At 53.0% G+C, this 27,875-nt stretch overlaps 1 protein-coding gene across 1 annotated transcript in view; it reads right to left on the bottom strand.

Annotated features, from left to right (window-relative positions):
* CELSR1 (cadherin EGF LAG seven-pass G-type receptor 1) overlaps window positions 1-27,875 on the bottom strand; it is a 146,807-nt gene that overhangs the window by 45,874 nt on the left and 73,058 nt on the right. Inside the window, exons 3-5 of the mRNA XM_060112662.1 lie at window positions 26,087-26,309; window positions 20,593-20,708; window positions 19,987-20,075 (exon numbers count right to left, since the gene is read on the bottom strand). Coding sequence (XP_059968645.1) covers window positions 19,987-20,075; window positions 20,593-20,708; window positions 26,087-26,309 — 428 coding nt within the window. The remainder of the gene's footprint in view (window positions 1-19,986; window positions 20,076-20,592; window positions 20,709-26,086; window positions 26,310-27,875) is intronic.

The raw sequence follows: 27,875 nt of genomic DNA, 5'->3' as shown, positions 1-27,875 counted from the left end.
CGGCCACGTAATGTGGGACAGGCTCAATGTTCCAGACACGCAGAGGGCGGGCTCGGGCTCAGCCAGGCCCCTGAACTTCCTCCCCCATCTGTACAACCTGGATAACAAGACCTGCATTCTGTGAGGTGGCCTGTTGGTTAACCCAGATAGTGCATGTGAAGGGCCAGCAAGCCTCACCATCCGCACCCAACACGCAGTGGTCCCCTTCCTCCCCACGGAGAGAACACTTTCTCCCAGTCCCAGCAGGGCCGCCCCATCACCCATACAAACAAGGGCCTAGTGCCTCCACGTGACAGCTCTGGGGTCAGGTTGAGTTTATAGCTTGATGCAATTTGATGCTTCTTTATAATAATATTAGAAACGGGGAGTTGTAAAAACATAGGGAATTTAATTAAATCATCCTCAAGGTCTTTAAACAGGGAAATAACAACTGCACAATTCATTCCAAACCATCAGTTTTTTTTTTTTTTTTTTTTTTTTTTTTTTGCGGTATGCGGGCCTCTCACTGTTGTGGCCTCCCCCGTTGCGGAGCACAGGCTCCGGACACGCAGGCTCAGCGGCCATGGCTCACGGGCCCAGCCGCTCCGCGGCATATGGGATCCTCCCAGACCGGGGCACGAACCCGTATCCCCTGCATCGGCAGGCAGACTCTCAACCACTTGCGCCACCAGGGAGGCCCAAACCATCAGTTTTTAAATAGGAACAAGGAAGTATCCATTTGGTTGAAGACCCTGGGCTGAAAGGCAGGACATGGAGATTTTGGTAACGGGAGCTCAGCCAGGCAGCCAAGTTGTGTGACTTCAGGAGGCCTCACTCACCCTGGCGGTATGCCCTGGAGTTGCGCAGTGCACAGCCTGCACCACTGTACCTGGCAACCCCAGCTGGGCCTTCTGCTCCCCCTTGGCCAACCATCTGACCTGGACAAGGCTATCACTATACCTCAGTCTCTCTGTGTACAGGATAAGGATTTAATGTTAGAATACCCATCCTCTCTGTGTTACAGGGACTTGGAGGGTGACATCAACATCAGACACAGGAGTCTCCCTCAAACCCTTCTCAGGTAAATCCGAGGGAGTCTTTTACCCTGCCTCCTGACATTCCAGCTCATGGATAATCCTTTCCATTTTCTTTTACGTCAGTTGATGAGATCACAAGGTCGGCCAAGCTATATCCTTAAAGATTTCACCTCTGGTTAAGCAACAGTTAGATAAGTATAAGAAATAATCTGTTTTCTCTCTCTGTAATAGCAGCCTGCATTAGAGAACACGTCCAAGTGCTCATTATGGGATGCTTAAGTATTAGGTGCGATCCGGGCGAAAGTACTGTCCCTGAGCTGTGCGAGCCCCGTATTATGTTTACAACTTATAATTTACATTTTTGGGGATGGGTGTGAGCCTTCCAGAGGAAGGACATAAACAGCATTTATACTCGGGAGGCTTTACTGAAACGAAGCTACTGTTTACACAACTGCAGTTGTTGTAAACGGTTTCTCATAATCAATAGCTCAGAGCCACTCAGAGCCACGGGATTCAAGCAGAAGCAGCGAGGAAAATTGGAGGCAAAAGACAAAAAAAAAAAAAAAATCAGCCTTTGTATTTAGAGCAGCACTTACGGACTTGAGACACCCCACTGGTAAGACAGATTTCAGAGTCCGGCGTTACTGCATTAAAGCAGCAAGCATGACTTCTGGGAAAACAAACATCGCCCAACGCCTGCTTCTTGATTCCTGCTCCAAGATCCACCAGCCGTTGGGTCAAAAGAGACGGCCCTCTGGACCACAGAACCAAGCATTCTTAGAGTGAGAACCAAAAGTACCAGCAGGAGAGACGCATGGGGAGGTACTAGGGAGAAGGAAGTACATCCGAGGGCCGGTTTCTGGCTCCGCAGAGCACCTTGCTGCCCCACCCCTGCTCACGCTGCCCCAGAGCAAGCTTAACCACATGCCAACTGTCCACGTGTGGTCAGCATCACCAAGAGGACAAGAAGGGAGCACGGGCAAAGGCCGTAGGTAACAGGAAACAATGCTGCAGGTGACGCAGGATACACGGACGGGGGTCCTCAGAGAGATCACCGGGCCCACCTCATGACCCAGGACCCCACTTCCAGGAATAGACCCCGAGAACCGAACACAGGGACTCGAAAACTTGTTCACAAATGTTCATAGTAGCACCAGTCACCATAGCTAAAAGGTAAAATTACAACCCAAAAGTCCATCAACAAATGAATGGGTAAACAGAATGTGGTAAATCCATTCAGTGGAATAGATTATTATTCAGCCATAAAAAGGAATGAAATACTGGTGTTTCTACAATGTGGATGAACCTCCAAAACATCATGCCAAGTGAAAGAAGCCTGTCACAAAAGGTCACATGTTGTGTCATCCAATTTATATAACGTGTCCAGAATAGGCAAATACACAGACAGAAAGTAGATGAGGAATTTCCAGGGGCTCGGGTGGTGGGGGATTTGGGAGGGACTGCTAATGGCTACAAAGATTCCAGTTAGGGTGATGAAAGTATCTCAGATCTATCAGTAGATAGAGGTGGTTGGTTGCACAATATTGTGAATGCACTAAATTATTCATTTTACATGGTTAATTTTATGTGAACTTCACCTCAATAAAAAAAAAAAATTGGATGGGCATCCACCATTCATAATTCCCCCGGCCACTTTCTACCTGGACATTTGAGAAACTCCTTCCCCATTTTTACCTGTAAAATGGGGCTAAACTACATCCCACTGCCTTCCTGTCAAGACTCACAAGTACGAACAGGCAAAAAGAGCAGTGAACGTTCTCCGTCAGGGTTGGGAGGTGTGCGTGTGATGACACGGCCTGCCTGACTCGATGGGGGCAGGGACGACGACTCCAGCAGGTGTGTTTGATCTGGGTTCAGCTCATCCGTTTTTTGTTTGTTTGTTTGTTTGTTTTTTAGCTCATCCGTTTTTGATGAGGGAAGACAAAGCATAGCTGGATGGCCGGCAGGTGGGATGAAGGCCGGGCAGGAAAGGAACCAGGAGAATCGGGAGATGTCGACGGTGCGCGGCTCAGGTCCGCATGCCCACCCCGCGTGTCTGCAAGAGGGAAGGGATGTGAGCACGTTGAGGGGGAGACCTGGGGCTGGTGACGAGAAGGCCTGTGAGGCTCTGTGGGTATGGGTGGGGAGGAACGAAGAATAAAAAGCAAGATGAAATGAACTGCCCCTTCATATTTCTAAGATGAATTTTTAAGTTTGCACAGAAGAAGAAGACAGCCTGGGAATAAAGGGGCCACATGGCAGTATACGAGGATCGTCTCAATTCTCGAGTTAGAGGGGCACTGGGCACAGGACGGGTGAAGGCCCGAGTCCCTGTACCTCCCCATCCCGGCCGGGGGACCCCTGCCCCCACTCACCCCCAGCCCCGCCCTGTAGCAGCCCGGTGTGGACACCCAGGGGCCGAGCAAAGCCGGCACAAGATCCAAGAAATGGAGGCACAGGCCAGCCAGCAGGGCCCGCAGGTGGTGCCGTCGACACCGCTCCACGTGCACAGGCTGTCCTGAACAGAACCTGCCACGGGGCAGGCGGAATCGGGGCCACCGAGGACACACCTGCCATGCCCATCCCTGCCGCCACCTGAGAAAAACCCTGAAGGACCCCGTGTGTGCTTCGGGGGAACCAAAACAACAAGCTTTCTTTGCAAATCTGTGCAGATCTGGGTCCCTGGCTCTCGGCGAATCCGCCCTAAGTCATCACTTGCGGGCCGGCCCTTTTTATTTCCCTCCAGCTTATTTCTTCTCCCTGTGCAGCCCCTCTCCCGGCGTTTCCATTTAGAGGCTCCAGAGCAGCCCATGGGGATTGTTTGTGAGCACAAAAGCGCTTGGTCCTTACGAAGCACTCACATTTCTACAGCCTTTTAACTTGCTGCAGACAATTCCTCATCGGGGAGGCAGCTGGGGGTTCAGTTTCAAATGCTGGATGCAGGGGAAGGAGGCGTAGGGGGGGCCTTGAAACCAGACACCAGGAGGGGCAAGTCTTGGGAACAAAATGGATTCACACTCTGTGTCAGAAATGATTAACCAACATTCGTATCAAAGAATTCACAGATGGCTGGGCTTGAGGAATGTCACAAAGAGTCCAAAGGTAGCCTTGAACGTGTACTTTGAGGTTCGGACCCGCCGGGTGGGCTAGCTGAATGCAGCCCACAGGCTGACAGCCGCACCAAGAAATGTGGGTGAGACACCCCACTGGTCCTGGCACAGAGGTGACAAGACCCCCCTCCGAAGCAGGCGTGGTGTCTCCCTGAAGCTAAGAGATAAGAGGAAAAGACATCCAGACACACACGCTTCCAGGATCCAAACCAAATTCCCAAGGAGCCTTCCACAAGGACTTTGCTGGAACTCAAACAGCAGATCAAGGTACTGCATCCCCGGGGGGCCCAGGACAGGCCTGGGAGGGGCACTCCCACTTGTGGGGAGGTCACAGGATGTTCTAGTGGAGACTCCGATCCTCAGCTTCCCCGCCTGTAACATTCAGGTGTGAATCCCCTCCGGCTCCCCAGGCAGGCCACGGCCTCTCTCAGACCCCTGCTTCCAGAACCCCCGCTCGCTGATCAGGCCTCCACACAGGTGCTTTGGACGCCACGATGCAACAGCTTTAAGTTCACATCTCTTATGGGAAGGGATTCACCCCCAACGCCACCCAGGCAAGGAGCAGAGAAGGAATGTAGGAAAGACAGATGAAGGGACGTGGCAGATTTTTCCTGACACTCCAACCAACTGCCAACCCCTCGCCCCTTCTGACTGTTCCGGGGGCACTTACATCTCAACTTGCCCCACTCCCCCCAAATGAAATGTATGCAGCGAGGATCTCACCTGCCCACTCACGCGGAATCCCAGGCCCCGGGACAGCACGTCACAGCACAAGGAATGGGTGCCACCCCCCCCACATCGGGTTTACCTGCACCCCCATCTGCCACGCTGCAAAGGCTACACTGACCAGTCCGGCTCCTCCAGGGCAGTGGAACTGCCAGACAGCTTTGGAACTCGGCACAGGACTTGAAGTCTCCATATGGACAAAATGGCTTGTCCAACGGGAACCAGACTGCTCCTCGGTGTGGAGCCGCGGCAATTGCCGCCCAGGGCCGGGAAGTGGTTCATCCCCTTGCCTGCATTTTCCATGGGGGGTTGGGGCCTCTTCAGCAGCATCAAGAAGTCATTCCAGGGCTTCCCTGGTGGCTAAGTGGTTAAGAATCCGCCTGCCAATACAGGGGACATGGTTTCGAGCCCTGGTCCAGGAAGATCCCACATGCCGTGGAACAACTAAGCCTGTGCACCACAACTACTGAGCCTGCGCTCTAGAGCCCGTGAGCCACAACTACTGAGCCCACGTGCCACAACTATTGAAGCCCACGCGCCTAGAGCCCGTGCTCTGCAGCAAGAGAAGGCACTGCAATGAGAAGTCCGCGCACTGCAAAAAAGAGTAGCCCCCACTCTCCACAACTAGAGGAAGCTCGCGCGCAGCAACGAAGACCCAATGCAGTCAAAAATAAATAAATAAATAAAATAAATGGGAAAAAAAAGTCATTCCATGGGAAAAAATATTTGCAAAAAAATGATGAGACTGACAAGCGCTTAATTTCCAAAATATACAGACAGCTCATACAACTCAACAACAAGAAAACAAGCAACCCAATCGAAAAATGGGCAGAAAACCTAAATAGACATTTCTCCAAAGAAGACATACAGATGGCCAAGAGGCACATGAGAAGATGCTCATCATCGCTAATTAGAGAAATGCAAATCAAAACTACAGTGAGGTATCACCTCACACTGGTCAGAATGGCCATCATTAAACAGTCTACAAATAACAAATGCTGGAGAGGGTGTGGAGAAAAGGGAACCCTACTACACTGTTGGTGGGAATGTAAGTTGGTGCAGCCACTATGGAGAACAGTATGGAGGCTCCTCAGAAAACTAAAAATAGAATTACCATATGATCCAGCAATCCCACTCCTGGGCATATATCCGGACAAAACTATAATTCAAAAAGATACCTGCACCTCTATGTTCATAGCAGCACTACTCACAATAGCCAGGTCATGGAAGCAACCAAAATGTCCATCGACAGATTAACGGATAAAGAAGATGTGGTACATACATACAATGGAACATTATGCAGCCATGAAAAGGATGAAATAATGCCATTTGCAGCAACATGGATGGACCTAGAGATTACCATACTAAGAGAAGTGAGTCAGACAAAAACAAACACCATATGGTGTCACTTACATGTGGAATCTAAAATGTGACACAAATGAACCTATCTATGAAACAGAAACAGACTCACAGACATAAGAATAGACTTGTACAACAAGAAGGCAGCCATGTGCAAGCCAAGGAGAGAGGCCTCAGAAGAACCCAACCTTGCCAGCACCTTGGTCTCAGACTTCCAGTCTCCAGAACTGTAAGGAAATAAATTTCAATAGTTAAAAAAAAAAAAAAAAAGAATAGACTTGTTGTTGCCAAGAGGGAGGGGGTTGGGGGAGGGATGAACTGGGAGTTTGGGGTCAGCAGATGCAAACTATTATATAGAGAATGGGTAAACAACAAGGTCCTACTGTAGAGCACTGGGAAAACGATATTCAATGTCCTGGGATAAACCATAACAGAAAAAATATGAAAAAGAATATGTATGTATAACTGAATCACTTTGTTGTACGGCAGAAATTAAACACAACATTGTAAATCAACTATACTTCAATAAAGTTTTTTTAAAAAAGGAGTCATTCCACCATCTTCAGTCAATGAAATTGACAGGAGAAGCCCAGAGTTCCCCAGGTTAAGCTGTAAATAGATTTATTTCTTGAGTTTAACATTAAGACTTAAGCCCAGGCCTTCTTGACCTTTTTCCTTTAAGACATGGGACACCTACATCCTAGGAGGGACACAGCAACCCCTTAGGGTGTGGGCAGCAAACCGCTGCATGCAAGCCTGACCGGGCCACCAGGTGGGCCACTTACGGGCCACCAGGTAGGGCAGACATCTCTGGTTGAGGGGGCAGGTGTTCCTCACTCCCCCACCTGCCAGTGACCTGGGGCAGGGGATGCACTGCTGAGCTGGGCAGCCTCTCCTAGAGAGCGGCTCAGTGCACAGCTCCCACCTCCAGGGTCATTTGGAAGAGTGGACCTGAGCCCCTTTGCAGAGTCCCTGCTGCTGGGCTGGCTGTCACACCAATGTAGGTGAAGGCCTAAGGCTGGCAGGGGACAGGGGACAGCAGTGTCCACAGTCTCCAAGGAGCATCACCTCCCAAAGGCCAAGAGGTCACATCCTGACCCCACTTAGGAAAGTCACATGACTCCCCCCACCCCCCGCACCAGATTCAGCTGTAATATGGAGTAAACACGGCACCTCCCGTGTGGGATTAACTGCATACAGACGTTTGTGAGGGGAACATTCCATGAAGTTTGCTGCTGCCGTGTTACTGCTAAGAAAGACAGGAAGAAAGCCAAAATACACGCAAATGGCTATTCTCCCTGTATTTCTGCTGTCCTATTTTCCTATATTAAAAATATACAGTTTCTTTTACATCTCTAAAGAAAAAAGGAGCAATTAGCAGCCAGTGCGTCACTGCATCTTCGTGGCAGCCTCAGGTCCTTCTCCAGGGCTCAAACACAGACACCTGCAGCTCTTGAGTCCTTCATGTGTTCAGTTATCCAGGAAAATACTGGCCAGTGGGGACGGACTCTTTTTATTTGGGGAGCGTTAAAAAGAAAAGATTTTTAACAAGGGTCAGAACCAACTGGTCACCTTAAAACAAATCACAGCAGAGCCTGCTGTTTCTCAGGCAAGGAGGTTACCCAATTCCTGACAACTGTGGCCACAGGTCAAAGGAGGTGCTTTTCTGATGGTCGCACGATAGGCTCAGACATGGAAGAACCGAGGGCTGCGAGGCGGAGATCCACCGAGCGTTGGGTCTGTGCTCCGCACTGTGTATAAATAAGCACCTCCTAACGGCCCCAGTGATCTCCGGGGGGATGACTTTTGCTCTGGAAAAGATCCATGAGGCAAGGTGCAAGCCCCTCACTGGGCCCGGCCCCTCACCAGACAAAGCTCCGGAGTCGGTGAAAGGGAGCCAGGAGCCCCTCAGCTGCTGTCCCTGCTGGGCTGGCCGTCGGTGTCAGGCCCCTGTCTGCGGCCACCTGGCCAGGCAGGCTCCCCAGGTTTTCTGGGAACCCAGGAGTTTATGCAGATTTGCGTGGAGGGGGTCTCTTCTCCAATGCCAGATGAAGGGCTCAAGATCGGGGTTCTTTCAGTTTTAACAGCACCTTCCTGGAAAGCTGGGGTAACACGTTTCTTCTTTTGGGGGCTCTCTGGACAAGAAGTTCCTTGGCACCAAGTGGGAGACCCTTAGGCACCCCATGAGAAGCTCACGTCCCTGCACTCGTAGGGCCTATGAATCTGACCATTGGCTACTCCCAGCTGGACCAGAGATGGAGGAGGGCACCTGAGCAGCTGCCCCTGGGGTACTCAGCTTGCCACGGGGACTGGCGCCTGCGAGTGGCTTCTGGGGTCACAGAGATGGACCCTCTGGGCTCAGCCCACACAGTCCTGGGAGAGGAAAGACAGGGACTTCGGCAATGACAAAGTCACTCTGGGCTACGAGGGTTTACGGGTCACAGGCCATCTTTTCAGAAAACCTCCTCCGACAAAGGGAGAAAGGCTTTCAAGAAACATGCACAGGGACTTCCCTGGCGGTGAAGTGGTTAAGACTCCACACTCCCAATGCAGGGGGCCCGGGGTTCGAGCCTCAGGCAGGGAACTAGATCCCATATGTATGCGGCAACTAAGAGTTCACATGCCACAACTAAGGAGCCCACCTGCCGCAACTAAGACCCGGCACAACCAAATAAATAAATAAATAAATATAAAAGAAGAAGAAGAAAAAAGAAACGTGCCCACTCACCAGTACTCACTCCTGTGTGTGTGTGCACACCCCACCTGCTCCTGCTGGGACCCTAACAGGCTCCCCTCTGTCCCCAGACTCTGGACAGCAGCAAAGACCCCCAGACCCTCAGCTTCTCCCTACAGACCCCCAGGGCCTCCCACTCGTCTCCATCCCCTTTCTGACCAGCCTCCCCACCCCCACCCCTGTCTGCAGGCCTCGAGGCTGCCCTGCTGAGAATCCATCTGTGATGAAGGTGGAAATGCAGGGGGTTGCCGAGTTGGTGGGGAGGAAGCACAGACGAGGCTGGAAAGGCTGGGAAGGTGGGGGAGAGGGACGGTCACAGCAGGAGGGCACCAGCGGGGTACAGCTGCCCGCCCGCAGCTCCATCCAGCCCTGGCCCCGTCCCTCCGTGTCCCCCTCCCAGGGCGGACGTGAGGACCTCACGGTAACGTGTTGGTCCCGGGGAGGGCGGGAGGCGCGGGGGGCAGCACCTCATTGCAGAGTGTTGGAGGCCAGTGAGAGGGGGTGAGCTGGGCACCCTGGGTGTGACAAGGACGGCAGGTGGGGGAGCACGGCCACCAGACAGGGAGCCGCCGGGAAGTCGGTGGTGCCCCAGGCTGCAGGGAGAGTTTCCGTAATAGGCGTTGAGCAGGGGCCCAGGGTGGGGCTGTGTGTGTCCTGGGGAGTAATTCTGTTTCCATAGCAGGTGACTCTGCCATCTGATGGGGCCGTGTTTGGAAAGGAAGCAGGCGACTGTCCCAGCTCCCTGGGCCGCCAGCAGGCGGGCAACCCCATCCCCTTGGGGACCGTGGGCTGGGCTCCCACTACGGTTATGGGAGCATTGATGTTGGACATTTATCGATGACCCATGGGCCCAGACACAACAGAAGCCATTCCCATCCCGAGAAACTGGCCATGGAAGCAGGAAACGCAGCCAGGGAGAAACAAAACGATTCACTCCCCAGACTGGGGACTTGAACTTGAATGGGTGAACCTGCCCAGTAGGAAATGAGCGCGTGGGGGGCATCCCACAGACTCATCCGCAACATGTCCATGCTGGCACCCCCCATTGGGGGAGGAGCAAGGCTAAGAAGACCCTGCTGCAGACTCGGGGACAGTAATGAGCCTGCCTGGCTACCTCCTCCACCACAAAGGTTTGACGGACTTGGCAAACGCTTACCTACACTTTAAAAAAGTTTAGCCTCCTTATCTTGTACATTCTTTATTTTTATTTCTTTATTTATTCAACGCTTGGTGAATTCTGCTTCACAATGATAGGAAGAGCCGACATCGAAGGATCAAAAAGCGACGTCACTATGGAACGCTTGGCCGCCACAAGCCAGTTATCCCTGTGGTAACTTTTCTGATACCTCCTGCTTAAAACCCCAAAGGTCAGAAGGATCGTGAGGCCCCGCTGTATTCGTACTGAAAATCAAGACCAAGCGAGCTTTTGCCCTTCTGCTCCACGGGAGGTTTCTGTCCTCACTGAGTTCGCCTCAGGACACCTGCGTTACTGTTTGACAGGTGTACCGCCCTACATTCTTTAAATCAAATGATTTTCTAAGCAAAAAATTTAAATGAAAACAAAAATGGTTCATGACCCCATCACCCAGATGACTCTTGCTGTATTCTTTAATAAAAGAAAACGTGAAACACGTAAAGTATCGCAGAAAGGTACAAAATGAACATGAACGCCGCCTCCTTTCTCATCAACCTTAATCCCAAAGGTATCCACATGCAGCAGACTGTTTGCAAAAAGAGCTGCAACAATGCCTCCTGGCACCAAGTCACAGGAATAATAAATATCTGATGTTTTAAGATACCATGCTTGGGATGGTTTATGACCCAGCACAGCTATCTGATGTGTGCTGTCGATGGATTTGTTTTGCGGGGAGGACGATACCCTTCAGAAAAAAATTTGCATATGCCAGCACATATTTGTGTATCTTTCAAAGTTCTTTTAATTAAGTTCTTGAGTTAATTTTAGATGCACATGCAATTCTAAAAAATAACAGAGATCCGATGTGCCCTTTACCCAGTTTCCACCAATGGTAAACATCCTGCAAGTGATATAACATCACAGCCCAGATGTGGACGCTGATACCGTCAGGATGTAGAACATTCCATCACCACTAGGACCCCACCTGTTGCCCTTTCACAGCCACACCCACTTCCCTCCCACCCCCACCCCAGGCAACCACTCACCTGTTCTCCAATTCTATCATTCTGTCATTCAAGAATGTTATACAGGGACTTCCCTGGTGGCACAATGGTTAAGAATCCGCCTGCCAATGCAGGGGACATGGGTTCGAGCCTTGGGCCGGGAAGATCCCACATGCCGCGGAGCAACTAAGCCCATGCACCACAACTACTGAACCTGTCCTCTAGAGCCCGCGATCCACAACTACTGAGCCCATGCGCCACAACTACTGAAGCCTGCGCGCCTAGAGCCCGTGCTCTGCAGCAACAGAAGCCACCGCAATGAGAAGCCCACGCACAGCAACGAAGAGTAGCCCCCGCTCACCACAAACTAGAGAAGGCCCGTGCGCAGCAATGAAGACTCAATGCAGCCATAAATAAATAAATAAATAAACAAACAAATAAATAAAATTTATTAGAAAAAAAAGAATGTTATACAGATGGAATCATACAGTACACAAGCTCGTGAGATTGGCTTTCCCTGATCTGCATATTTTTCTCTTAGGTGTATCAGTAGTTCGTTCCTTCTTATTACTGAATAGTATTTTGAGTTTCATGGTCTGGATGTACACAGTCTGCTTAGCCATTCACCCACAGGGGCCTTCTGGGAGGTTTCCAGTTTGGGAATGTTAGGGAAAGAGCTGTTGTGAACATTTGTATACATGAGTTGTATCTATAGTCATGAGGGATACTGGCCTGTAGTTTCTTTGGTACTGTCTTCATCTCCTTTTGGTATTGGGGTAACACTAACTTCACAAAATGAACTGGGAAGTGTTCCCTCCTCTTCTATTTTCTTAAAGAGACTGTACAGAATTGGTGTAATTCTTTAAACATTTGGTAGCATTCTCCAGCGAAACCACCTGAGCCTGGAGATTTCATTTGGGGGAGTTTTTAAAATACAAATCCAATTTCCTTAATAGTACTGTAGTTATTCGAATTATTTATTTCACATGGGTTGAGTTGTGGTAGCTTGTGTTTTTTGAGGAACTGAGAATTTATTCCTGATACTAGTCATCTGTCTTCTTCTTCTTTTTTTTTTTTTTGTGGTGGGTGGGGCGGTCAGTCTTGCTAGAAGTTTGACAACATTATTGATTTTCCCAAAGCTCTGTTTCATTGATCCTTTCTGATTTTTTCCTGTTTTAAAAACCACTGGTTTCTGCTCTTATCTTTATTCTTTCTTTCCATCTACTTGCTTTGGGTTTGTTCTTATTTTTGGAGGTTCTTGAGGTGGGAACTCATATTATTGACTTGAGACTTATTCTCTTTTCTAATATAAGTATGTAATGCTATGAATTTCCCTCTCAGCACTGCTCTACCTTCATCCCACATATTTTGGTATCTTGTATTTCATTCCTTTTAAATTAAACAAATTTTAAACAAACTTCCTCCCTCCCTTTTCTAAATAATTGAATACTTTAGTCAAGTCTCTACGAAGGCCCCTTGTTCCCAGCATCTGCAGGGCTGAGAGAGGTAGCAGCTCACAAGGCTGAGGCTGAATGAGACGGGCAGCAGGGAGGCAGCCTGGTGAGGGCTCAGTGAGGTGGTGGAATGGTGGGGTTGGCAGACTGTTTAAATAATGGGTGATTGAGATAATAAATAACTATACTGAGGATAATGGGAACAAGGTTTCTCACTGAGCAAGAAAAGATTTACATATATGGAAATGGAAAAAACTAGAATGACTCTGTAGTGCTGGAATGGAATTCAAGGTTTTCAATAAGTAGAGATAGAAATAAATATGAAGTTCAGTATGTGTATATGTGAGCATGCACACATACCTATACATAATATAGACACACATCCATGTCCTAGCTCTGCCCAGTGAGAGAGACTGGGAGTGAGACACCCTAGGAGCAATGAGCATATCTAGCACCTGAATCTTGGTTTCTAAATACTTTTCTTTTTTTTTTAAACATCTTTATTGGAGTATAATTGCTTTACAATGTTGTGTTAGTTTCTGCTTTATAACAAAGTGAATCAGCTATATGCATACATATATCCCTCATATCCCCTCCCTCTTGCGTCTCCCTCCCATCCTCCTTATCCCACACCTCTAGGTGGTCGCAAAGCACCAAGCTGATCTCCCTGTGCGACGCAGCTGCTTCCCACTAGCTATCTATTTTACATTTGGTAGTGTATATATGTCAATGCTACTCTCTCACTTTGTCCCAGCTTACCCTTCCCCCTCCCCGTGTCCCCAGGTGCATTCTCTATGTCTGTGTCTTTATTCCTGTCCTGCCCCTAGGTTTATCAGAACCATTTTCCTTTTTTTTTTTAGATTCCATATATATGTATTAGCATACAGTATTTGTTTTTCTCTTTCTGACTTACTTGACTCTGTATGACAGACTCTAGGTCCAATCACCTCACTACAAATAACTCAGTTTTGTTTCTTTTTATGGCTGAGTAATATTCCATTGTACATATGTGCTACATCTTCTTTATCCATTCATCTGTCGATGGACACTTAGGTTGCTTCCATGTCCTGGCTATTGTAAATAGTGCTGCAATGAATACTGTGGTACATCACTCTTTTTGAATTATGGTTTTCTCAGGGTATATGCCCGGTAGTGGGATTGCTGGGTCATGTGGTAGCTCTATTTTTAGTTTTTTAAGGAACTTCCATATTGTTCTCCATAGTGGCTGTATCAATTTACATTCCCACCAACAGTGCAAGAGGGTTCCCTTTTCTCCACACCCTCTCCAGCATTTGTTGCTTGTAGATTTTTCTGATGATGGCCATTCTGACCAGTGTGAGGTGATACCTCATTGTAGTTTTGATTTGTATTTCTCTAATGATTAGTAATGTTGAGCATCCTTTCATGTGTTTGTTGGCAATCTGTATATCTTCTTTGGAGAAATGTCTGTTTAGGTCTTCTGCCCATTTTTGGATTGGGTTGTTTTTTTGATATTGAGCTGCATAAGCTGCTTGTATATTTTGGAGATTAATCCTCTGTCAGTTGCTTTGTTTGTAAATATTTTCTCCCATTCTGAGGGCTGTCTTTTCATCTTTTTTATGGGTTCCTTTGCTGTGCAAAAGCTTTTAACTTTCATTAGGTCCCATTTGTTTATTTTTGTTTTTATTTCCATTTCTCTAGGAGGTGGGTCAAAAAGGATCTTGCTGTGATTTATGTCATAGAGCATTCTGCCTATGTTTTCCTCTAAGAGTTTGATAGTGTCTGGCCTTACATTTAGGTCTTTAATCCATTTTGAGTTTATTTTTGTGTATGGTGTTAGGAAGTGTTCTAATTTCACTCTTTTACATGTAGCTGTCCAGTTTTCCCAGCACCATTTATTGAAGAGGCTGTCTTTTCTCCATTGTATACTCTTGCCTCCTTTATCAAAGATAAGGTGACCACAGGTGCGTGGGTTTATCTCTGGGCTTTCTATCCTGTTGCATTGATCTATATTTCTGTTTTTGTGCCAGTACCATACTGTCTTGATTACTGTAGCTTTGTAGTATAGTCTGAAGTCCGGGAGCCTGATTCCTCCAGCTCCGTTTCTCTTTCTCAAGATTGCTTTGGCTATTTGGGGTCTTTTGTGTTTCCATACAAATTGTGCAACTAAATACCTTTCTTTATTAAAAGAATCCAGAGTTCTGTGGGTAAAATGACCCTTCTCCCTCCCTCCCTCTCTCTCCCTCTCCCTCCCTCTCTTTCTCTATCTCCCTCTCCTTCTCACTCTCTCTCTCTCCCTCTCCCCTTCTCCTTTTCCCTACGCCAACCCTTCCACATCCTCTGGAGCATCAGTTCCTGGACAGCAATAGGGTTTTTATCTCTTTTGTCTTCTTTATATCCCCGTACCCTAAACAGTTCCTGGCACACAGTAGGCAGTCAGTAACTGCTCCATGTATTAATGAATGAACAAAGGCATGAAGGAAGGGCTGCAGGGAGTGACGAGGAAGGCCAGGCAGCCACACCCAGAGGACCACATAAACCACAGCAGTTCTGCAGGACCCCAGGAGAACTTTCATCAAGACCAGCCTGAAACAAGATTCTGAGTGGAAGCCCTTGAGTTTTCTGGAACATTTGTGGAAGCAGAGGGAGACGCCCCTGACCCCAGGGTGTGGTGGATCACACCCCTCTGCACCACCCCATGCATAGCCCACTTCCCTGGAACCCCTGGAATATAGTGTGTGACACAGACCCAAGAATGAATGACTTGAACAAGCCAGGTCTGAAGTGCAGCCGGGGCAGAGAAGTCCCTAATGAACCCTGTACCGGTGGCCCCTCCCCCAAGGTCATGGGAACCTCAAGCACTGGGATGCTCTGCTCAGTGATCTCAGAGGATGCTGATCCTGAGAGAAGCCGCTCAGCTGGGGCTCTCACTTCACCAAGATGCTTTCAGCGCTGGACCAAAGACAACCCTTGCCACCTCAGAATCACTCGAACCAGAACAGGCCGCCTGCCGAGGCCCCGCCCAGGATCCTATCAAACTCCTCCTGGATGATGTGTCAGCATCCCCGAGGCCCAGCTGGGCTCCCGGACAAGGTGAGGGTCTCCAGGTAATCCCTCCAGACGCCCAGTGCAAGGGCCCCGCCGGGCACACAATAGGCACTCAGTGAGTGAGTGACTGTCCTCTCAGGCATCCTCCCCAGGAAGAGCGGAGATGCCACATTACAGATGGTTCCACAGGAGGGTGCTTCTCCCCCTCCCCACGGCCCCCAGGGTCTCTACAGAAACATTTTGACACCGAAGGGCAAGGGGAAAGGGCAGACACCCTGAAGAGCCCTGACTACTGCCAAACCCGAGTTCCAACTGCAAAGAAATCATTTTGGAACTATCTACACAAAACTACCATCTCAGAACAACCTGCACAAGCTCTTCCATCAGGCGCATTCACTCTTTTGCGAGTTGGCAGGGGAAATGTTTACCTATCGTGCACAATAGTCTTGGGAAAAAAAGCACATCTGCGAGGAAGTGATGACCACAAATCCTCCAACTCCTCCCCAAACCTCCAGGGGTGGGTGTGGGCAGCGGGGCTCTGGGTTCCATCTGCGCTTGACGGAGTTCGACATGTTTCTGCAAAGCGTTGTCCGCCTTTAAAATACCTTCCCAGGAAAACGCCCAGCCCCAGCGGGCACCCAGGCTCCACCGAAGGTGAATTATACCACCAGACCTTCCCGCTTCAAATGCCACCAAGCAGGAAAAAAAAGTAAACTGACTTTGCCCGGCTCCCTGCCTGGGGGCACCAACCCATAGGGACCACATCAAGCGGCCCTGTTCTCTGATTTCTGCCTGCCTTTGGTCAACAGGGAGCCTAAGGAAATGGGAGGGAGGGCGGGGAGAGCCGTCAGGAGGTCGCGTCTCTGCACAGGTGGCTTCTCTCCATGACCCCTCCTACCTGGGTTCCATTCTGCCCTCTCCCCTGGTTCCTCTCGGCCTCAGGGCTGTCACAGCCCCGGGTCCTGCACTGCCCATCATGGGTGCCCCACACCCTGCGGCTCTTTGGTGATACGCCCTCCTGGGACCATCCTGGTGAGGTTTCCACCTATTTCCTGGGTGTGTATGGGGGGTGACTCGTAAAATAGCCCGGACAGGTTCCTGGGCCCCAGGAGACTTGGGGAAGGTCCAAGGGGCCCCAGAGGTTTCCCACACAGGACCCACTCTAAGGACCAGACACGACGTGGATGACATAACTGATGCCCGCAGAGCAGAGCGACGCGCCCCCCCCAGACCACTTCCAGTGCTGCCCTCTTTGCCATCCGTCTGGCCACGCCCCTGAGGTGGGCCCTTCGCACTGCCCCCACGCCCCCCTCCAAACCTGCTCCTCCCTGCCGAGCCCTGCCCAGGCCCCTGGACACGTGAGTGCCTCGGGCCCTGAGACACAAAGCTCCCAGGAGACAGATGTCCCTAATCCAGAGCACATCGAGCACTTCCCATTGTGTGATGAGGGAAACCACAGCAGGGGGGGCCTCAAGGTCTACCTGCAAACTGCTCGGTTTCCTCCATCAAACAGCCTTGGGCAGGAGAGGAAATAGCTGAGCTGGCAGCAGGGGAAAGGCCTAATCCTGCGCTGAGGTCTGCTTCAGGTGCTGCTGAAAGGCTGGCCCTGGGAACGGAAGCGGCGGGTGGCAGTGATCCACTGCCAGGGCATGTTCTCTCAAGTGGGCTCCTCCTTCCTTCTCCCGGGGGCCCTTTAGGAGTGAGATGCCTCCTCAGTGCTCCCTGGAGGGTCTCTGCGAGCAGACCCTCGTGATGCCTCCTGCGTGCCTGACGATGGTCAAGAACGATGGATGCCTCCGGGACTGGACAGGGCTGGCCGAGCCAGAGGTTCCGTCTCTGCTCAGCTGTGACCGGCTGCTGCTTCAGCCATCGGCAGGTGACTCTGGAACACGCCACGTGCAGGTGCTCTGGTGGGCAACCAAGGCTGACACAGCCCCGAAGCCCAAAGTCTTCAGCCGGCCCTGGGAGATGTGTTTCCCATACAAGCAGGAAGGAAAATGCACCACGTGTGCGTCCTTTGCTTCCCTGACATGGAGCATGGGCCCCAGAGGGTCCCCTCGGCCCATCCCGACTGGCATGCACCCTGCCGAGCGCACAGCCGACTGCCCATCCCTGAGGCCCTGGCCCTGCTGGCAAGGGGAGGAGGCCAGAGGCTGAGAGCTCAGAGGTGTGTGAAGCCCAGACTGTGGGGCGTGACATCTTTGCCACGTGGCAGTCACCTGCCCCAGAGCAGCGGGCAGGCCAGAGCATCCATTGCAACTCTTACTTTTCCTTCTTTCTACTCGAGGGGCTGTGCAACGTCCCGACAAAAGCCCGAATGTGTTTGAGCCAGAAAACCACTGACCCCTTGTCCCCAGCCTTGGCCGAGGAGGGGCCAGCCTCGCAGGAGCTCTGCTGCTGACATATCTGCTTGTTGGTCCTGCCCGGACACGGGACAGCCATCCTGACCATGTGAACAGAGGAATCAGGGGTCCAACCGCTGTCCTGCTGGCTGGAGCAGATCCCGGCCCCGACATCAGATACAACAGTTCCTGAGCTCAGCGGGACTGTGCCCCGTGCTATGGGGACACAGAGGCTCACAGGGCGTGGTCCTGGGCTCGGGGCTCGTGATCCTCCAGGATGCTGGGGCACGGTCTTTGTACCTCTGCGCAGTTGAGAGCTGCCTCATCGTGAGAGAATGGCTGTGGGGGAGACTGTCTCCAGGGCAGAGAGAAGGGGCCGAAACCATATGACCTCGAGCAGGTTGTGGGGGCAGAAGAATTCACTTGGGGGAGTCCGGGGGGCCCCTGTGTCCTCCAGGGTGAGAGAGGCCCACGGGTAGCAACTGGGGAAAGGACGTCGTGTGGGTTAAGACATCGTGAAAGAAAATCCCAAGCTGTGCATCCATCCCATCCTCGAGCCCCCCGGAGGTCAGCAGGAGGGGAGGCTCTGAGGGTCCCACGGAGCCCACTGTCTCGCACAGCAGCCAGGAAAGGCTGCTCCAGGCGGGCAGCAGGTGGGTGCACCTCACACTGGCCCCTAATTGTCCCAGACAGCTGTAGGGGCACAGATGCAGCAGAAGACTCCAGCGCTTGAGACGGGGCAGCTAGGAAATTGCAAGTGTATCTTTGGAGGTGCGTTGTCTTCCTCTGGTCCGCCCCCCGCCCCCCCCCACCCTTAACTGGCTCACGTGGCCCTGCATCAAGCAACCCGGGCACGGCCGAGACCACGGCCCAGGGGGGCTAACAGGAATGAGGGCGGCAGGCTGTCCTGGGGGCTGCGGTAGCCCAGACCCCGTCCCAGGCACCTGCGAACGCTCTCTGCTTGGTCCTCAGAATCCTGAGAGCAGCACCAGCCCCCGCGTCGCTTCAGATCTGCACCCTGACCCCCACCAGAACCTCTCCCTGCCTTCATCACAAATACCTTGCAGAGTTCCACACCCGAGTCAAAGCCTACCCGGCCTCTGTCCTGGTGCTGGGCGACAGGGGCATCTCCCGCCCACAGACTGGGGACAAAAACCACGGTCACCGTGAGGGTGATCACTGCTGGGGGCCTAAGTATTTCGGGTGATGGAGAAATGAGACATGTAGGGTGAGCCATATGTAAAAAGGAGGCAGAGGGCTCCGATGGCTGAGGACAGACTAGGGGAAGGACAGCCACAGGGAGGGGTCTGCATGACACAGACCTCAGGCCCAAGTTGGGGGAGAGGTCGCCCATCATTACTGTGTCAAAAAGCTGAAATGCAGTAGACGTGAAAGACAGAAAGCACCCTTCCTCCATGGGTGTATCTCTTACAGAGGGAGGACCGCTTGTCTGCCAGCCAAGCCCAGGCGCAAGCCCTGTGGAGGCCTGGGTCGGGGCTCAATGAGCAGGAGGCACCCTGGAGTTTCCCAAGAAGGAGAAGAGCGCTTTGCAAAAACCACAGCGACGGAAAGCGGGACATTCTGATGCAAAAACCGCCAAGGAGTTTCCTTACAAGCCAATAAACAGCAAAATGAAAGGAAACCCCCCAAAACGCCCAGACCTTCACAGCATTTCCTAGGGGAGCCTTCTGACTCTCAGGTTTCATCCAGGTAAGGGTGGACTACTTGGGTTTTGGAACAGTGTCTGAATGGCCTGGAATTTTAGCCACCAGTAATGACTCGGCCGAGGCAGCCGCAATGAATAAGCTCTTTCTGCGTCCTTTCCCCCCGTGTAGGACTCTGGGGTCCCTGAGTCTCCCCGCCCAGCGCTCCCTGGGGGAGTATCCGCCCCAGCGCAGGGCTTGGGTATCTTTACACAGACCCTCAACAAATGCTCATTTCCTAAATAACTTTTTCAACCAGCATATTTATTGAAATTTCAGAGTATAAATGTCTAAAGACCAAAAAGCTGCCAGGCCCCCCTGCCCCCGCCCACCGGCCGCCCGGGCTGGGGGTCGGGTGGGGCGGGGCCGGTCCTACCTTGTTGTAATACTGCACCTGCACCGAGTGCCACCGCCCGTCACTCACGCCCCCAGGAACCTGCGGCGCCACCATCGTCGTGGTCTCACCTGCGGGGCGGGGGGAGGTCCAGGGAGAACAGAGGTGAACAGACCACGAAGGCTAAAAGTCCTTCCAACAGTGGACGAATGTTCTTTCCAACCACCGGGAAAACATTTTTAACGGCTTTGTCAATATTTTCAATCTACAGAGGCAGAAGCACCCTTCAATGATCCCCTAGTTTTTGGAAATTTGAGCTGCGTCTTATAAACAACACTGCAATGAACATCTTTGTGTGTTCTGGATTTCTCCCACAGGACGGATTCCCAGATGGAGAACCAGGGAATCAGTGGGTCAGCACGCTTGACGGCGCTGCACAGGATGGGGTGTTTTTTTGCTTTTTTGACCGTGCCGTGAGGCATGCGGGACCTTAGTTCCCCGACCACGGATCGAACCCACGCCCCCTGCAATGGAAGCGTGGAGTCCTAACCACTGGACCACCAGGAAAGTCCCGATGGGGTGGTTTTAAACAACCAAGCGCCCAGGACGTGCTCCGAGGGTGGCTCCCTCCCGTGCAGGAGGCTTTACCTGCCGAGAAGGTGAGCTGCACCTGCTCATCCACGATCTCCAGGGCGATGAAGTCGTGCTTCTCGTTGAAGCGGCCATTATACAGCAGCAGGGCATTCCTCTCCTGGGTGGCAAACCTGGGGGGCCAAGGGGAAGCACGTCACACAATGAATGAGCCCGGGGTGGAAGGTCTGCAGGTGGCCTGGAGGTGGGGGAACAAGAGGCTGCCCAGGGCAACAAGCCTGGCCAGAGTGGGCAAGGGCATGAGCACACTCGGCAAAGACTCTGGTCCCAGTACTCTTTTTTTCACATCAGGAGTGGACAGCCCATAAAACCTGATTAGCAATGTTCTCTTCTGGAAGGAGCAAAGCAGATTCCAGGGGCACTTTGGTTACCACAACCTGTACAGGTGAAAAGATTCCATTCGCACAGTGCTCTAGAAGGATGACACAGCCACTATACCAACTGGAAATGTTTGGACAGTAAACACATGCAGTGCATACATCCCGCATACATGCCCCAGGGCACAGAGATGTGGGTGTCGATCACCACCTCAGGGCCTACGCCCCTCGTCTCCACCAGCACGCTCCAGCCACACTGTGTCCTTTTGCTCCCAAACCCTACATTCTTCCCTGCCCCCGAGCCTTTGCACCTGCTGTTCCCCCGTGTGGGGAATGATCTTCCCTGGCTCTGCAGATCTCCCAGATGTCACTCCGACTGTGCTTTCCCCAACTCACTTTATCTAAGTTGTGCCCCTCACCCTACAGGCTATCACACCACTCATCTTACTTCTGAAATTATCCTACTTATTTGTTTGTTTATAAGAACACATGATCCTTTAAGGGGACAGATGATGACTCCCGTTCACTGCTGCATCCCTGAGACCAAAACAGGACTTGGTCCACACAAGTGCTTGATACCGATGTGCTGAATCCATGGACGGATGGCGGCCCACGTGAACCAACAGACGCTTGAAAACGAAAGACTTGTGAGACTTGAAGCACTCGGAGTAAAAAACCACTTACTCTGACAAGAGACAAATAGCCTCAGAAATCCTTCTCCCACCCCCTGAGGAAGCCTCTTCCATCAGACCCAAGGGTCCCCGACACACCAAGTCACCACAAGGCTTCCTTGACGCCCTGGTTACAGAGAACCCGCAAACCTCCAGAGTGAACTCGGGACTGTTTCCTGAGCTAGCTGGATGTCTCTCTCACCGGAGATTAAGTGGGGGAAATTCTTTCCTTTGATTCCAGGTTGGTTTATCCGTTTTCATGTGGCAGGAGTCTGTCAGAACCAGCCTCAGGCATGTGACCCTAGCCTCTCCCTTGAGTTACATAAAATTGACATTTCCCGCCCAGACCTTGCATCCCCTCGGTTTAGAAGTCAGCAAGCACTGATGACAAACTCTAAAGAAAAAATACCTGCACGGCAAAGTGGAGGCTCCGGGTGTGGAGTGAGCAGGCAGAAGAAGAGCTGAATTAAGACTGGGATCCACTCGACCCCAGGCTTGCTTCCCTTTGGGGAGTCTCACTGTTGTGGGTTTCTCTTTGGACCGAGGGTGGGGGGCGGTCAGTGCTGAAATGGTCCTCCGGGCAGGCACCACACACTGCTGGGAATGGACGATCTAACGATGGGACCCAGGGCCACAGGGAGGGTCTGAACAGCACAAGTAAAAAGGGGAAAGGCCAGAAACAGAAACCGAGGCCCGTTGAGGGGCCAGGGGAAGAGAGAGAACAAAGGGTGGGGACAAGGAGGCGGGGACCAGGGAGCTGAGGCACCCGGGAGCCCAGGCCCTTGGCAAACAGAAACCAGAAAGAGGAGAAGCAGCTTCGAAAGAAACCACCTGAAACAAAAGCCCTAGGCGGGTGCCCCAGCCCACCTTTCTCACAGCACGCCCGTCAGGAGGCAGGAGGCAGGAGGCCCAATTCCTTCCAAGCCCTGCCCCAGAGCAACCGCAGCCCCGACACGGAACTGTTCTCCTGCCCGGGTTCTAGGGGGGGCTTTCTATGGTTTTGCTTTTGAAGCTAAACTCCCTGATTTGGCCTCGGCCCCGACCTTTTAGCCATCATCAGGTGTGTCGGAAATCGTCCATAAATTGTTGTCACATGTGAGCATCTAAAATACTAGATTTGACAAGCAAGGGGACATACGCTACATTACGTGGACACTTAATTAAACACGACTGTTCTTTAGTTTCTCTGAGTCTGGAGCCGCCAGACTTCCTTTGTTGGTTTCCAGCACATCTGCCGGCCGCTGTGTCCATGGGCCCCACCCCAAGGACTCTGGTCACCTTTCAGGTCAGCCTCCTGCAGCTTACTCCTTGCACTGCCCACGACAGAGGGCTGCCAGCCACGCCCAGGTGGTGGGTGGCTATGGCCACGTAGACACCAAAACCACACGCCATCGACCTGTTTGCCAGAAGGCACAGGGCACCTTTGATTTGGGGGGCAGGCACCCACAGAAGCCTGCTGTTCTCAACATCAGCCACGTGGGACACAGAGTGGCCAGGGGTCCCAACGAGGGGCCCTCCTTTTGGAGGCTGTGCCCACGTGGTGGCCTCCTGAGCACAGGGCTTAGGGGCAGAGGGCGGGGACATGGTGTTGTGAGCAGGCAGGGCCAGGACCAGGGCCTGGCGCAGAGGCCCAGCGAGAGAAACGGGAGGGCAACAGCAAGTGCCAGCTCAGGTGAGTCCTCACGACACCCCTGGAGAGGGAGCCTCATCAGCCACTTTACAGGGCGGGGTGGAGCCCTGAACCGTGTACCAAGATGTGGGCAGTCACCCTAAAACAGCAGCCCAAATGGCCCAAACCTTAAAACTGCCCTTAGAATCAAACAGTACTGCAGCCTTGCAGCCGGGCCCAGGGGGCCAACCGGAGCTGTATCTCCCACCCCTCCCTCTTCCAAGTTCCCGGGAAAGGGGGTGATGCTCTAAGGATCAGAAGCAGAGCCACAAGCAGGGCGCCCGGCATGCACACGGGCTCCACGGATGACAGCTGCTCTTGCTGTTTTATTAAAGCTGGTCTCCAAGGGAAATTCAGGAGGAGGGCAGAACGTGGGAAACACCTGCAAATCAGGACAAGAAGGCCCTGGGCCCCTATCCTTTACGGGGGCAGGGGCCAGAGGGAGGGAGATTAAGAGCACAGGTTACAGGCAGGGCCTGGGGGTCCCACCGGACAGCCTATGACCTTGGGCAAGTTTTTCAACCTTTCTGCCTCAGTTTCCTCACCTGCGAGATGGGGAGAACAGTGATACCAGCTCTCAGGATTCTCGCAAGAAGGAAATGGGCCTGACAGGTGAGGTGCCAGAGCAGTGCCAGCACAAAACCCGAATGTGGCCGCTGAGTGATCCACGCTGAAGTCTGTGATGAGTCGGGCAAAGCCCAGAAGGTATTTCAGCAGGGACCAGTCTCTCTAAACAGACGTCCTCCAAGAGGACGCCATCTGCACCCCACACAGATGTCCGAGCCCAAGAATGTACCAAGGGGCTGAAGCAGGGCAAAGTGGGTGCAGGGTCTGCCTGCCTCTGCAGAGCTCCCAGAAGACACTCCAGGCCACTCAGAATGCCCGGAATGTTCTCCCTCTGCAACTCAACCCCCTCCCACCCCCCACCGGGCCAAAGAGCCCCTCCTCTGGGAGAGCGGGAGCCCCCCGGCCAACGTCTTGGGGCCACAGAGGGGAGCAGTGGGCGCTCATGCTTTGTGAGAATGGAACTGCCAGCCAGCTGCTCGCCTGGGCGCCTGCATGTCACGACACAGGACAAAAAGCCCCTGGGTGGACAGGCACAGAGAGAGAGCTGGACCTCAGCAGAGTGATGAGCACGGGCACAGCAATCCTGGAGCAGAAGCCCGGAAACACCAGCCAGGGAGCCCGTGTGGCCGTTTAAAGGTTTCAAAAGGACATGCATCTGCTTTGGAGGCTTTAGCCCAATCAAATCACCGGACAACCAGGAAAAAAAATCAGGATCAGGAAATCTGGCATGAGTTCACACCCCCAACCAATGATCTAGTATGAAGGATGGGTTTAGAGCAAAAAGATCTGAGCCGCAATGTAGAAAACCCACCAACGACTCAAGCCCCCATGTTACCCAAGTGCCCTCATCTGGACCTTTCTTTAGGGGCGGACAGTCAGGGTGGACAGCTGCCTGATCCTGCAAGCAGGAACATCAAAGGCTGAAGGTAGCAGACAAGCAGGCAGTGACCAGACATCCAGCCGGAGCTGGAATGCAGGTACGGCCCCACCTGGGTCAGGGGGGCTTCCTGAAGGAAGCGGCAGCCGTCGGGCGGGCCAGCAGGAGGGGCCGAGGAAATGCCTGTGCAAGGCTGGGCAGGTCCAGAGAATCACGAGGTGAGGGTGGCCATGTCACAGGATGCGAGGTGCCAGAATCGGGGGTCACCAGGGGTCAGCACACAGGGGGTCACCCTGTGCCCTATTAAGAAGTTTGGGTTTTGCCCCAGGTGGCAGGCAGGCCCGGCAGGCCTGTCGGACAGGAATCCACCTGACTCAGGCTGAGAGTAGATGCCACCACTGCTGTTCCACAGGGGAGAGGGCGGTGGTCCAGGCCAGAGTGCTGGGAACTGGGAGAACAGTGGCGGGCAGGGGAGACGTGAGGTCAAGGGACTCACAGGACCTGACCGAGATGGGAGGCGGGGCGAGATGGAGGAGGACTGCCCGGGGGGGTTTCACATCAGCACCACGTGGCGCCTGTTGGCTACACCACACCCCTCACCTGCTCGGGGGGGCAGCCCCAGGAGAGGAGTCTGCCCCATCTCTCCCTGAGATGCCCTGTTCTCCAAAGGGCAGCTCAGAGGGAGCACTTTATTCTGGGGGACACGGAATGCCACGTTCCCCTAACGGGCCCCCTAAACGGTGACCAAATACAAAATACACCCTGTACTACTAAGGTGAACTTGATAGAAGTCTTTACAATGGAAGCGACAGATTTTTAGAAGTTAAATTAAATCTAAATTCTCTTAGAGAAAAAGATGCAAAAGTAAAAGAATGGCCACAGCACACAGTCCTCCTGCTTCCTCCTGTTATGGGTTAAAGAACCAGGGCGGAAAGGGGTGAGGCCGCCCGCCCGCGGTTTCCCAGCAAACTGGTGGCACAGCAGGAGCCTACGCTGAATCTCATTCCCAAGCCTGTTGGGCCCTTTCCCTCCACCTTCTGGCCACCTGGGTGGCAGGGGTGCCCACGTGGTGGCAGGTGAGTAGAACCGGGGCAGCCGGGGGTCGGCTTCATGGGCATGTGAGCTGGGCGGGCAAACAGGGCGCCACACCTGCTAATGCTCTGCTGTCACCAGCTGGAAATTCTTAATTTTTGAACCATATCCTCAATTTGCATGGGGTCCTACAAATTAAGTGGCCGGTCCTACAGCCAGCGCTGGCCAAGGTGACTCGACCCTCAGAGGCCCCAGTGGACGGGGGCTGTTGTTACAGGACGGAGGGATGCACGGAGACACTAGGCCACCTCGCAACCTCCACCCACGGGAGGCGTCGCGGGCACGCGCAGGGACTCACGCGAGGGCCACGGTGAAGTGGAAGCGCTGCCTCAGGCCACGGAAGGTGACGAAGGACTGCGGCGGGAAGCTCCTGGTGGCCACTTCGCAGTAGGGCCTCTCGAACGCGCCGGGGGGGCACACGCAGTGGAAGCCGCCGATGAGCAGGTTCACGCAGGTGCCCCCGTTCTTGCACACGCCGTTGGTGCAGCGGCCGGAACGTGCGTTCACCTCGCAGTGCTCACCTGGGGGACGAGGGCGGGAGGAGGTCACACGGAGGCCTGCTGGGGGGAGGGGGGCACTGCTCCCACCCAGGCTGCAAACGCCGCTGCAGAGCCAGCTGCTAAACCCAAACCCAGGGGCACCTGAGGCCTCTGGGAACCACCTTGGAGTCGGGCTGCAATCAGACGTGTGCCGTTCCCGCTGGCCTGAGGGCACCCAGCACCCGGTGGGCCGTCTAAGGGTGGCAGGGCAGCGACTTCTTAATAAGCACCCTAGGGGGCTCCTCGGCCAAACGCACCAGGTGGCCAAGCCACTCCAACCCTGTCCCTGTCCCGGGCCTGCCAGGGTCCCCGCCCTCGGGGAAGTGGGGGGACCAGGGGAATGTGCAGCTGTGAACACTTCTGGGCATCCAACCCCTTTCTGAACCCCCCCGCTGGCTGAGCCTGGCTCCCTTATGAGAGAATCACCTAGAAAGAGTGAGGATGACGAGAAGGCCTCGTGCCCTCCCCTCACGCTTGCCTGCACGACGGTTGGCCACCTCCGGGTCTCATGGGAGACTTGGGAGCAGACCAGGGTCACTCTGGCCCAGGGCCTCCTGTGTGGCCTCCCTCCCCCACTGCCCGGCCGGGCAACGCTGGATTCCAGTTCATCTTTAATCTTGTCTGTTCCTCCCACTGGCCTCCAACTGTGCTCCAACGTCCTCTCTGTGGCCTAATCCCTCACGAAGGAAAGGTTCTGGAAGCTTCCACAAAGAAACTGATCAGGCAGCCCAAGCTGGCCCCCCGAGGCCCGTCAGACCCAGAGTGCCCACCACGGCAGCCAGCAGGGGTCTGACTGGGTGATCCTCGCTCCCTGGGACACAGCCCGGACCTGCCTGTCACAGGGTGGACATTGCCAGCCACCCACAGACCCGCAGCCCGACAACCGGAAATTCCCCAGCTCCTACCAATGTGTGTCACCAGTTTTTGACTTTTCAATGAACGCATTTTAAAATAAAAGTACTACATTGCATACTAAAAAAAAAAAAAAGAAATCACTGTGCAAATAGCGCGGCATGGGAAGCCTTCAGCAGTTTCTTGCAGGTCCCCACAGGAAAACATCAGGAGAGCTGGATGCCCCTGCCGTCTGGCATGTTTGCTCAGTACGGTACCTTGGAGACCCTCCCTGTTGGCACTTGGAGTGCCTCCTCTTTCTCCCTAATGGCTACACAGTATTCAGTTAGAGCAGCAGTCCCCAACCTTTTTGGCACCAGGGACTGGTTTCATGGAAGGCAATTTTTCCACGGACGGTGAGCGGTGGAGGGGCAGGGGGGGAGTGGGGGATGGCTCAGGCGGTAATGCGAGCAATGGGGAGCGATGGGGAGCGGCAGATGAAGCTTCGCTCGCTCCCCCACTGCTCACCTCCTGCTGTGTAGCCCGGTTCCTGGGGGTTGGGGCCCCCTGCGATAGGGGACCCCATCAGAATTTAAATCACTAATGTTTCTTGTTCTACTACTGATGGACACGGGGCTGTTTATAGCTCGCTTTTATTGCAGGTAACTTTTTGATATACATCCTTGGTGTGTTTTAAGAATATCTCTCTCGGGCTTC

The sequence above is a fragment of the Mesoplodon densirostris genome, chromosome 11 (assembly GCF_025265405.1).
Source record: "Mesoplodon densirostris isolate mMesDen1 chromosome 11, mMesDen1 primary haplotype, whole genome shotgun sequence".
In the NCBI taxonomy this organism is placed as follows: domain Eukaryota; kingdom Metazoa; phylum Chordata; class Mammalia; order Artiodactyla; family Ziphiidae; genus Mesoplodon; species Mesoplodon densirostris.
Note: the sequence above shows the minus strand (reverse complement) of the source record. Positions and strands in the feature narration are given on the sequence as shown.